A 12,313-nucleotide genomic window follows, 5' to 3' on the forward strand; every position below is an offset into this window, starting at 1 on the left:
TTAATACTCAATGTACTTGATATACTACGTACTTAGCACATCTGAAATTCATATCACCTTACATTTCTAATATTTTGCAATGTGTTTAGACCAGATTCTCATCAGAATAAACTTACATATGCTTAGGAAAGTATTACTTTTTTGGATTCCCCCAAATATTGCCTGAATTTTTTGAAAGCCCTTCCCCAACTACCCAGTGGAATGACATTATTTTTATTGTAACACTGATTTAAAACAAAGGAAAATTTGTAAATACCACTTATTTTTACTGCATTTTTCCTGTTACAACCAATTTCTTTCAGTGCTGCCTCCTGGAATTCATAAAAGAGGAAAGGGGTACATTATTTTGTATTTTCATAATTGAGTTTCATAAAATAATTCAGTATGTGTATCAGTATAAGAAAAAAGCTGAGGAGAAATTGCAACCTGTATGTCTTGTCTTCTAATTTATACTATGGAGGGCACTTAATTTTACCAGGGCAACAGATGAGCTTCAGGCTCCAGCATTCTTCACTTCAAGTGAGAAATTGAGTTCCAAGAGTAAATAAAAACAAGATTGAAGGTTTAAATCCTCTGCTAGGCTTTTTGAACTTATATACTCATTAAATGTTTATTGGAGTGGTGGGATTACGAAGGATTTGGGTAGCTTCATCAGCTGGTATATACTTAATCACTAAGTAAAACACTACATTTGATAGAGTGTTTCTCACGATGCCACACTCAATCCATCTTAATGAAAACCGCTTCAAACTGATTTAATTTGAGAGCACTTGGCAGCTTGAGTGCTCAGAGATCTTAGCCTTTTCTTGACAAATTCTCAAGGCTGTCCAGAGCAGAAGCTGCACTCGACAGTTGAGGTCTAGTGAGACAGCCATCAGCTACATTTTTGATCTATATTGTGGATAACTTTTCCCTCACAAAAAATCCCAGTATATATCAGCTTGAAGCCTTTATGCAGAAAGATTTTAGTCTGGGTTATTTTAAGAAACTTAACTTATGTCAGAACATTTGTTTTAAACACAAATTGTAGGTTAAAATTCTCTTTGAGAAGATAGATGTTGTTCTGTTAAATCTTAGTATCTTTCGTTTTCTTGTGTTGGAAAGGAAGATAATTCATAGTTGCTTAAGGAAAATGTTACTTGAGAAGGAAGTACCTTGTAAAAAAATTTAGGTGTTTGTCTGTTACCTGTGTTTTGTTTAGTTTTTATTATCATAGCTTTTCATTTTGAGTCTTCAGATAGTTACAGTTAACAGACATGATGGATAGCTTTTTTCAATTAGAGCAAATCCTTCCATGATAGTGCCGGTTCTAGGTAGGAGAGGTGGAATGAGGTCAAATATATCTCTCCTTTAAAACCTGTACATCTCTCAGCACAAAAATACAATAGCCAAGATACAGGCTTTCCCCTCAAGCACCAGTGTCCTTCCCAGTTGCCTCCTGCAGCCTGAGAGCTCAGGCTATTGTCTGTTCGCTTCCAAGGCTTGCTGTGTATGCAACACAAGAAAATATTTTAATTATTAATTTCTCTTAGTTGGGTCAGGAAGAGAAAGAGAGACAGAGGTTTATTGAATTAGCAAATAAATTGTTGTTTTGTGAAATTCTTCCTCTACTTATTGTGCCAATTGGAAAGAAGCATTTTTCTGTTATATTACTTCATGAAGATCAAGCTTACTCTTGCTCAAGTAGCTACACTGTCACAGATATGTCTGAACCAGATGCCGTGGAAGAAATCTTATAATGGATAGTTTTAAACAACATGTTTGGAGGAGTTTGCTTTGCAAGTGAAAGTGGTTTGTGGGTGCCTTGTGTCCTGAAACACCAGGGGTTTATCCTAACTTAGGGCAGTATTTTTATTAATACACGATTTTAATCTCACGGAGCTATTTACTTGGAAAATATTGAAGTATTTCCTTTTATTGGAGCTTGTTTGCCTTTTCATTTTTATAGGTGGTTGCTACTCTTTTATTATGAGAAAGAATAAAGACATCCACTTTACCTTTCAGGAGCTTTTATCTTTATATACCTCTGTCAGATCACCTCCTGCTCCTCTCTCAACCTTTCTGTCCACTGACTTTTAATAAATATGTGAAACATCTCTTTTAGCACAGATTGGTATTGTCACCTCAATATATATTCCTGCATAGTGAAAATGAACCGTGTTTTTCTTCTCCTTGAATTCTGTCTTTTAGGTTCAATTTAGTGGCAGCACCAGCCCTCTCATATATGGGTACTTTATTTCCTGAATACCTAGAAGAAAGTATGCTCCTTCCATGATTTGGCATGTTCAAATAAAAGCGTTTTTTTTTCAAGCAGTAGCAGAATATTCCTTCATATAGGGCCTTCTGTAGTATCATTTTTATCTGTGGAACTCAGAAATCTGTCGCTTGTTGTTATTTCAACCAATTAAGTTCATGTTGAACTTACTACAGAAAAAAGATTCACAGAGATAATTATTCTGATTTCTGTTAGAGCACATTATAGAAACAGCATTGACTGCTCTCCAGTTGTCTTGTCTCAGAAGAGAAATTTAAAGTTTGACTTTTTAATGCTACCTCATGTAGCTGATGCGCTCACCAGGAGGAGGGAGGTTGTTCTGAATCCCAGTTGTGGGACGGCTTTTTGGTTTAGTCTTTGTCATCTGTTTTCCCCCATGGCCAGTACGTTGAAGTAGCTTCTTAAGCCCAATAAATGAGGGGTTCTGCAAAATGTAGTGAGTTTGGCATATGGGTGAAGAAGGCACCGGTACCAGAACAATGTGAAATAACATGTAATTATTGATTAGAGAAAAGTCTAGGCAAGTGACTGATGAGGGGGAGGAGCTCTGTCAAGCAGAAGGTAGAATTGAATGTATTCTTGCGTATGTTTCTTAAATACTGTGGGGCGATGTCAAGGCGTACAACGTCACCACCATCTTTGATTCCAGGCGCATTTCAAATCAGATTGTTACTCCTGTATTTTAGAAGGGGCTTGATCATATACTGCTTTGAAAATGCACCTGGAGTTGAGCTGTCTGGGGGTCCTAGTTGGAGAAGTGACTACTTTACAAGTTCTGATTAAACATAAATAACCTGAACACCGATCTACATGGTCTGGTTGCAGCTGTAGAGGACAGGTCTAGAAGCGTTAACTCTAGGTACCCGCGAAGAGTAAAGCAGATACACTATGGTAGATGTCAGTACATAAATTCCTGCTAAGTCCCATGTTAGTCACCTACATTTTCTTTCCAATCTTGCCCGATACGTGTGTTTTAGCAGTTCTGTCCTTTCATTCTTAAATTAATTCTGAACTTGTGGATTATTACTGCTTAGAAATTTTTGCTACAACATACCGGTTTAGTAGTCTCTCAGTGTGCCTACACACCCTCTATTCTGCTACATCTTTCATATCTGAAAGGTTAGTCCTGGGTATGGGCCTCTTTTCAGAGTTTTCTGTACTTAAAATTAAATTATGAAAGTTTATTGAAACTGTCTGCCACACTCTACATTTCCTTCTCTTTCCAAGCTTTCCATGATTTGTAGATCTTATTCGACTTTGTTTTTAATTACTGGATATTCTTTGCACTATGTAAGATATCACTGCAGGTTCAATTGATTGAAATAGAGATGCCACAGTATAATCACAGAATCACAGAATGGTAGGGGTTGGAAGGGACCTCTGTGGGTCATCTAGTCCAACCCTCCTGCCGAAGCAGGGTCACCTACAGTAGGCTGCACAGGACCTTGTCCAGGCGGGTCTTGAATATCTCCAGAGAAGGAGACTCCACAACCTCCCTGGGCAGCCTGTTCCAGGGCTCCGTCACCCTCAGAGGGAAGAAGTTCTTCCTCATGTTCAGATGGAACTTACTGTGCTTCAGTTTGTGCCCGTTGCCCCTTGTCCTGTCACTGGGCACCACTGAAAAGAGTCTGGCCCCATCCTCCTGACACCCACCCTTCAGATATTTGTAAGCATTTATAAGGTCCCCTCTTAGCCTTCTCTTCTTCAGGCTGAACAAGCCCAGCTCCCTCAGCTTCCTCTCGCAGGGGAGATGTTCCAGTCCCCTCACCATCCTCGTAGCCCTCTGCTGGACTCTCTCCAGTAGCTCTTCATCTTTCTTGAACTGGGGAGCCCAGCACTGGACAGAGTACTCCAGATGAGGCCTCACCAGGGCAGTGTAGAGAGGAAGGAGAACCTCCCTCGACCTGCTGGCCACACTCTTCTTGATGCACCCCAGGATCCCATTGGCTTTCTTGGCAGCCAGGGCACACTGCTGGCTCATGGTTAACCTGTCATCCACCAGGACACCCAGGTCCCTCTCTGCAGAGCTGCTCTCCAGCAAGTCCACCCCAAGCCTGTACTGCTGCATGGGGTTGTTCCTCCCCAGGTGCAGGACCCTGCATTTGCCTTTGTTGAACCTCATCAGGTTCCTCTCTGCCCAACTTTCCAGCCTATCCAGGTCACGCTGAATGGCGGCACAGCCTGCTGGTGTATCTACCACTCCTCCCAGTTTTGTGTCATCAGCAAACTTGCTGAGGGTATGTTCTAACTCTTCATCCAGGTCATTGAAGAAGAAGTTAAACAAGGCTGGGCCCAGTACTGACCCCTGAGGGACAAATTGCTGGAAGATGAAAGTAGACTAAATCAAGCTTAAAATAAAACATACCTTTACCTGGGAGAGTAGTTAACCGTTTGAACAGCTTACCATGGTTCATGTGGATTCTTCGTCACTTGTTTTTTTGAGACTACGCGTGTTACTGAAACATGTCAAGTAGTTAAATTAGGAACTAGTATAGGAATGTCCCATGCCATGTATCATATGGAAGACCAGATCAGAAGATTACAGGGATCATCTTGCTCTCCTGTTAGGAACCCATGGGATACAGTTTAGTTTAGCTCCTCTTCTATAAGGCTAGAGGCTGGTTAGTGACCCTTGTCTCTGGTGCCTGTCTCCTTTCTTTTGGCTGGTGCAGGGGAGTTTAATACGGCTTATCTTCAGGAGGTTTTGTCCTTTTACGTATAATACACACGCAGGACTTCCTGTGAATCTCTGTCTGCCCTATTCCTGCTTTGAACCTTTTTTCAAAGTGGAGTAAATTCAAGGGTGGTGTTAGAGAATGTTTGCATTCTGCTTAGGGAAAAAAGGATGTGCGTGATAGAGTAGCTGTATCCAAGAAGGCTGATCGTACGATCTCCAACATCCCTTTAGACAGGTGATCAGATTGTACACGTCAGAGGCTTAGAGACGTGCAAATGTGTCCCTTTGTTCATTTGAGTTAGCTCTCACTGCGTAGAACCGTGAGGAGAAATGAAGATCCTGATTGGCTAGCCTCATCTTGAAAGAACATTCATGCCTCTAGCAGATGTTACATCGTGAACATTTTTGGTTCAATTATTACTTGAACTTGTAAACCTGAGGGTCAAAAATAACCGTTCAGGTATTTCTGCTGACCCCTTATGACTGTATTGCTATTCTCATTCCAGTTCATATTCTTCTAAGGTTTCCAAGTTACTCCTTTTATTAGGAACTGGCTGGGAAGCTTGCATACCCCCTTACTCGGTGATTATCACGTTAGTCTCTCACCCTCATGAAGATCTGTGTGTGTTTCTGCCTCAGTGACAACTTTTCCTTCATTTCTCCTGATTCTGTACAAAGTGCATTAACTTTGATGAAGTTCCAAAATGCACAAATGGCCAAGTGGATGGCACGACCATTTTGGTACATAGGACAGATCTTTCAATGTGTTTGTCTCGTGTGGGATTGTGTGTGCGTGTTTGATCTCTTGGTCAGGTGCATCAGTCTGTGTGGCAGGAGGCTGCTATACTTTGGACGACATGGCAGAGAGGTTTCACGGTGGAAGGCGAGAACTGGGAGGACCTTGCCTCTCAGGAGTGCCCCCCTGCAGCCCACACCACCTTCCATGCCCAGCATGTTCCGCTGACAGATTGAAATCAGGCAGGAGAGGGCTGCAGCACTTCGCTGCAACTGCATTGTGGTGGGTGTGAGGCAAGGGAGCAGAGGTAGGGCTGAGGAGTCTCAGGCAGTCTGAACGCAGCAGAGGTTGTAGAAAAAATTGCTTGGAGGTCTAGAATTTTAAGGTGTTTGGATAACCCAGACGCAGAAAACAGTTAGTGCCTCTTTCTCAGGGCCTTTTTTCCTCTGAAATGAGATGAAGCCTGGAGCTTAGACGTCAGGCTTTTAGGACCTGAAGTCTTATTGACATTGATGAGACTTAGACTCCCGAGTATGTTTGTAAATCCAGGCGCCCTCTGAAAATTCCATTGTATGACTGCCTGATCATCAGCATCCACATGCTCTGAAAAATACATCTCTTGATGGCTAAAGTTCCTGAAGTCCTGAGGCCTTTGCAAGTCCATCAGCTGCTCAGTGCTTACAACCTTTTCGGTGTCCCATACCTTCATAGGGACTAGCAAAAGTTCTTCCCCATTGGGACTTTTTTCTTGGTTAAAATTTTATGCTAAGTATATAACCACTGAGTTGTCATATTTTTGAGAAACCCAACATAGAATAGACTAGTGCTCCGTTAGTAGGCTTCTGTTATGGAAGTCAAGACTACTGAACAGTTTAGTAAGCCTATTTTATTAGTATAGACTGAAAAATTCCCAGTATTAGTCATCACAGAATCCTAGAATTTACTCTGATTTTGCAAAAGCTTGAAGTAAAAACAACAAAAGCCTGCTTATAAATATATACTGCCATGGGTTAGTAAAAAACTCAAGCCACACAACAGCAGCAACAAACTCCAAGCCGTGAGCCTTTTACAATAACGCATTTTTCCAAGGAAAAAAGTATTCCTGGCTTCCACTGAGGTGTTTCAGAATCATCTGTCAGGGCTTCAGTTCCTCCGGCTACCTCTTTGCCTTTGTCCTAGCAATATGCCTATGCCTGATCTTAACATTTTGGCTGAACTATCAGACCCAAGTACAGTCTTTTATAAGTGATGGAGTTCGGTCTTTGCATGGTGAGATTTGTTGATGCAACAAAAATTCCATTCACTTGTAAAGTAGCTCAGTGTAAACATCTATTGTGTGTGTGCCTGTTTTGTTTACTAAAATTTGTCGCTAAATCTTTAAGCCTAAAACTGTACATATTTTGAAACATTCTGTTGTATGGAATCTTATATTTAACAGTTGCATGGGGTTGTTTCTTTGGAAGGAAAAGTGTTTCTCAAGAGCCTTTTTTTCTGTCCGCTCCCAGTGAAAAGAGGAGAGCAAAGCCATCCGCTTACCACAAAGCAGTGCCACCACAAAGGAAAGATTAAGGGTTTAGAGAGAGGTCAATGTGGGTTTTTCTCTAACTAAACACTTTCCTAAAGTTTCCTTGTGGAAAAAATAATGAAGTCATCTCGGAGTTTTTAAAGAATTTTTATTTCTTTTTCACCGTCTGCATTCGCTTGTCTTCTCAGCATGGATGTTTAATCTTTCTAGGCTTTGTGAATTGGTCCAAATGAATAAGTGGTGAGCTCTCTCTCTAGGAGCTAGAGGCTTATTCTAAGGCCCTAATCACTGAGTAAACACATCTTTGCCCTCCCTCTCTTACAACTGCTATATAATAGTTGAGATTCTAGCACAGTAACCTGGATATTGCAGGGATCGACGCTTTGAAATGCAGAATGGCTGATCCTCAAAAACAGACAGTGCCTGATCTTCCCCTGCCTCTTTCTTCTTTTTAAATTAAATATCACCACAGAAATGCTGTTTTATTGCCTGATATTGTGCATCAGTGCCCTGGATTTTCAAGTTTAGTTTCAGTCAACATTGTTGGCTGCACTTATATGGATCTCTGCATGTTGGCCTTATTAATGGCCCTTCCTGGCACATGTGTATGTGGTTCTGAAGAACATTTAAATTAAATTAGACAAACATCAATGCAAATTACTAATCCCTTTCCCAAAGTCTAATGTTCAAATGTATTCTTCTTTTTATAAACAGTCATTAAGTTTTGTCCAAAGCCAACATATGAGGTGACAGTCGTACAGGTTTTTTACAGAGACAGCTTGTCTCCAAATTCCATCCCATGTCTTGCTATATCAATAAACATCAGTATCTAGTGTTCAGTGTTGCTTCTCATGAAAAGATTTGAAATTACTTTAAGTAAAAGTCTGAAAACAGAATTTACCATATAGTCTCAGCAAATATGTTCAAGTAGGATTTTAAAATAAAGTAAGTAATATGTATGGGTATGGGGTAATGGAAAGTGGTAATTTTCTGAATGGTATTTAAAATTCATTAAATACCAGATATGGAAGCATGGTCCTTAACTAGCTTATAGTTTCTCTATGTTTTTTTCAGTCTGCTTTCTGTCTTTACGTACACATAGACTCACTTTCCAAAAGGTGGTCTGAGATTCTCATGGGGACATAGCACAGCTCTGCTGCTGGCAGTGAAGATCAAATATTACTCAATAGGGTTTCGGAAGAACACGGCACAGAATATGTTGTTTCAAGAGGCCGCAAACACCATCCCCAACATCCAGTCTTTGCTAAATTTGTAGCTACAAGGAGATATATCAGTGCTCGCAAACTCAGTGTGCGACTTGATCCGTGTCTCCCATACCCCTTCCCTTGCGTCTTACATGCTCACAGTGCTGGGGCGGCCACCCTGCTCCTCAGCTCCATGAGAGATGTAGCCAGCGGGGCTGATGCGTGGCCTTTTGGCCAGCTACTCGTCGGCTTATGAAGTAGGTGAGAGGCTGGTGTGCTGTGGACCTCCTCACATCGTACAACTGGATGGAGAGCTGCCAAACATCCAGCACGTAGTGTCACAGGCTTTGGGACTGTAGGCAGCTGTGGTGTTACTCATTTTCCTCTTTATTTGGCTACAAATGGGGTGATAACACTACACTGTCATTTTTTTAGGTTGTTTGTAATTGTATTTGTTTAGGATCATAGATACTGTTGTATCAAGAGGGCTGTTCGTTGCTCAGGTAATTGTTCCAAATATTATCTTTATTGGGCAGCAAACCAAAAAAGTTCACTCGTTTTTTAAGCTAAGTCTGTTAATAAGATTTTTTATTTTGCCTTCAAATATTGATATTTTCATGTTCTAAGAGTATAATGTATTGTGTTTTGGTACCCAGAATGAAATATTAGGAAGCATTGATAAGACTTACTGATTTGGAGGGGTCAACCATTTGACTTGAAATCTAGTGGATTTTTTTTTTCCCTGTGTGTGCACATTCAGATACTCTGCACCCTCGATAAACACCATAGGGTGTACTAACGCACAAATCTGCAGCAGTAATTTTAAATTACTAAGTAGCCTGAGGAAGTTTTCCCTGATCGATCTTTTCTCGTGTCTTTTCAGAGAAAGCTTCTTGCTATCTACCTCCACCATGATGAAAGTGTACTAACCAACGTCTTCTGCTCCCAAATGCTCTGTGCTGAATCTATTGTCTCCTACCTGAGTCAGAACTTCATCACCTGGGCATGGGACATGACAAAAGAAGCAAACAGAGCAAGGTAAGTCGCCTTGGACTGTGAGTGGAACAGCTTTTCTCTCGGGGAAGACCCTTATCTCTGTCTATCAAATCTTTTGTTGCTTGATACCTGTTTGAACTAAAAACTTTGTGCTCGTTCTCAGCTGATCAATGAAGCAGTGCTGGCTGATGTTCACTGGGAATTGTGCTGTCCTTGTTTTCATTACAAAATGACTTCTTATTCCTGGGCAGGAAAAAACAGTTGAAGAAATTGTTTGCTTTTTTTTTGAAGTTTATTTTGCAAAAATAGTTCTAGGAGCATGTCTTCACAGTTTTGCATTGCAGTGCCATGATATTATGTGACACTGATTGTATGTACAGAGGTGTGACTGCATGAGAACGGTCTGGGAGAATAACTGCTGTTGTTAATGAAAATCTTATTTAAAAAATAACTTTAATGTAATCAATTTATATTAAAGCCAGATTACGCAAAAAATTAGAAGCTTGCAATTCATATGGACTTTTTTGAATGACGAGTTGCTTACAAAACATTCCTTTTGGTAATGTTCAGATATTTTGATAAGCTTTAATATAGTAAAAGCTATCCTGTGTCTTAGAGAGGCCATCATTTTGCTGGTGAGGCCATCATTTTGCTGGTGATTAAAGAAAGTAAAAAACTGTAGATTCCACCTCCTTCTACATCTTTTGTGTGTTACCAACAAATTTTCTTACCTTTATATTAAGACCCCTCTCTCTCCTTTAGTTTTTTGCCAATTGCTCATAATCTATTGATAACAATGATTTTATGATTCTACTTACCATATTTAGAAATCAAACTTGTTTGGTTTTCTAACTTGGACCTTTTTTCATCACCTTCATTTACACAGAAGACGACTGCTTGCCAGGATAATGTCTTGCGTATATAATGACAGTTATTCTAACTTTTAAACAAAAGATGCAAGTCATTTGGTCTGGGATAAGGTTGCCCCTTTTTTACACAATTCCATCGGTTATTGATCAATTAGAAGTACATGTTTATGTTTCCTTCCCTTTTGGATTGCTAGAAATTTGGTATCTTTATAAAGGATCCATGCGTTCCTGTTCTTAAATACGTAAATTATAGTTAATATTTCTTTACTGAAAATGGGCACGGAGAACAGAACAATCTCTTTTTCTAATACGCTTTATAAATGACACTTGTGTTTCACAGAAATTCCTCACTTGACCTGCTGCAGTTCGTCTTTGGACGAATCAGCAGCTGTGTTCCTAGTTTAAATTTATTCTGGTGAAGAGTTAAAGATTATGGAAAAAAGCAGTTACAAAAACAGATAAAAAAGTTTTTAGAAAAAAGAGAGAGGAAAAAGAAACATCTAGGTTCTTTCATGGGGACCAAATACATAGACTGGAAAGTTGCTCGAGTCTTTTGGCATTGCCATTCATGGGCAGTAAGGAGCCTCCTCCTTTTCTTTTATTCCACAAGTTGGTGTAGAAGGAAACACTATTTCTAAACCATCTGTAGTGGCGAAGTTCAGTTGACTACCTGCTGTTCTATTGTTCGCTTTTCTATTTAATTCTCTGGTTTCTTTTATTTTACAATGACAAAAAATTGCAGTGTAGTTTCTTTTGAAAAACCGTGTTTGAGGGTTTTTTTATGACCGACGATCAACAGCCATGTAATTGCTTTGTTGTGTTTTACTAAAGAAATCTATTAAGTAGCACAACTTTGATACACTAGTAATAAGAGTTTGCAGGTTACAGAGACACCTGTGGTGACCAAAGCGACAGAAGCTGCTTATTAGAAAGAGCCTGTACAGCTGTGTCCTATTAACTCCTTATGACACTTCTTAAAACACAAAATAAAGGGCTTGTTTAAGGCTTTATAGCTGTTCTCAATGAGCCCCGTCACCGATTGTGCAGTACGACAGGGTTTTTAAGCCTACATTTTTTGCTTTCTGTTACAACAACAAAGAAACTGTCATATTAACAGTGAGGTCAAAAAATAGTCAGGGGTAAACAAGGCATGCCGGCTCGAATTAGAATAATTTCTCGGTGTGTTTAGTGTCACATCCTGCTCCTTAGACTGTGATCTCTTTGGAGGGGCCATGGTGCTTCCTTCTCCATTTGGAAAGTGCCAATGCACTGTAGGCATTCCCGTAAATAAATACACAGCACCTCTGTTTAATTGTTTTCCTTCCTTGTGGAACACAACGACAGCGGTCTTGGAGCCTATTCTTTTCTGTATCCCCACAAATACAGTTGCACATAGCTCTTTATTTGAATGGTGAGAAGACAACAGCAAGAACAAGAGAAGGAACTCCTTTTTCCGTGCTGGTGTAGCCCAAAAGCAATTTATATGTGCTGTTACAATTGCATTAGTGGAAAAGCCAGGGTGGGAAGGCAGAAGAACCAGGCCCACTTTACAGCCATCAGTATGGATGCCTCAGTGTTGGTAGTAAAAGACGAGTACTGTAGCACAGCATGAATGATTTCAAACAGATTTACATACTTTCTCATATAAGCCAAAAAATTTTGATTATTCTGATTTTTCTCTTGCTCTTTGCTGTCCTCTTTCTTACATCTGTGGATGTCGATCTGTTCCAAAAACAGTCTTAGTAGTAGTTTCCATCCTTCTCATTAGTGAAATGGTGGTCCCTCCTAAATACTGTAGAACAAAACCAGCTCCAAAATCTTGTCATTTTTCCTATTTTTAATATGTTTCTTGGCTGACCCTGATGTAGGGATGTGCTTTGAATCCTGCATTACTGTACACTAGCACTTTTCAGCTGGATTCTCTCAGTCTTGTCCTTCAACATCCATTGCAACAGAGTGAAGAGAGTTCTGTAAGTAGAAGTAAAATGCTGTGTGCAAGCGCCAGGGTAAGTGTTAGCAGTAGTGCAAGA

At 40.1% G+C, this 12,313-nt stretch overlaps 1 protein-coding gene across 1 annotated transcript in view; it reads left to right on the top strand.

The window, feature by feature from the left end:
* Positions 1-12,313, top strand: part of FAF1 (Fas associated factor 1) — a 178,650-nt gene that overhangs the window by 118,482 nt on the left and 47,855 nt on the right. Inside the window, exon 13 of the mRNA XM_075424514.1 lies at positions 9,302-9,456. Coding sequence (XP_075280629.1) covers positions 9,302-9,456 — 155 coding nt within the window. The remainder of the gene's footprint in view (positions 1-9,301; positions 9,457-12,313) is intronic.

This window comes from Opisthocomus hoazin, chromosome 6, assembly GCF_030867145.1.
Source record: "Opisthocomus hoazin isolate bOpiHoa1 chromosome 6, bOpiHoa1.hap1, whole genome shotgun sequence".
Classification (NCBI taxonomy): domain Eukaryota; kingdom Metazoa; phylum Chordata; class Aves; order Opisthocomiformes; family Opisthocomidae; genus Opisthocomus; species Opisthocomus hoazin.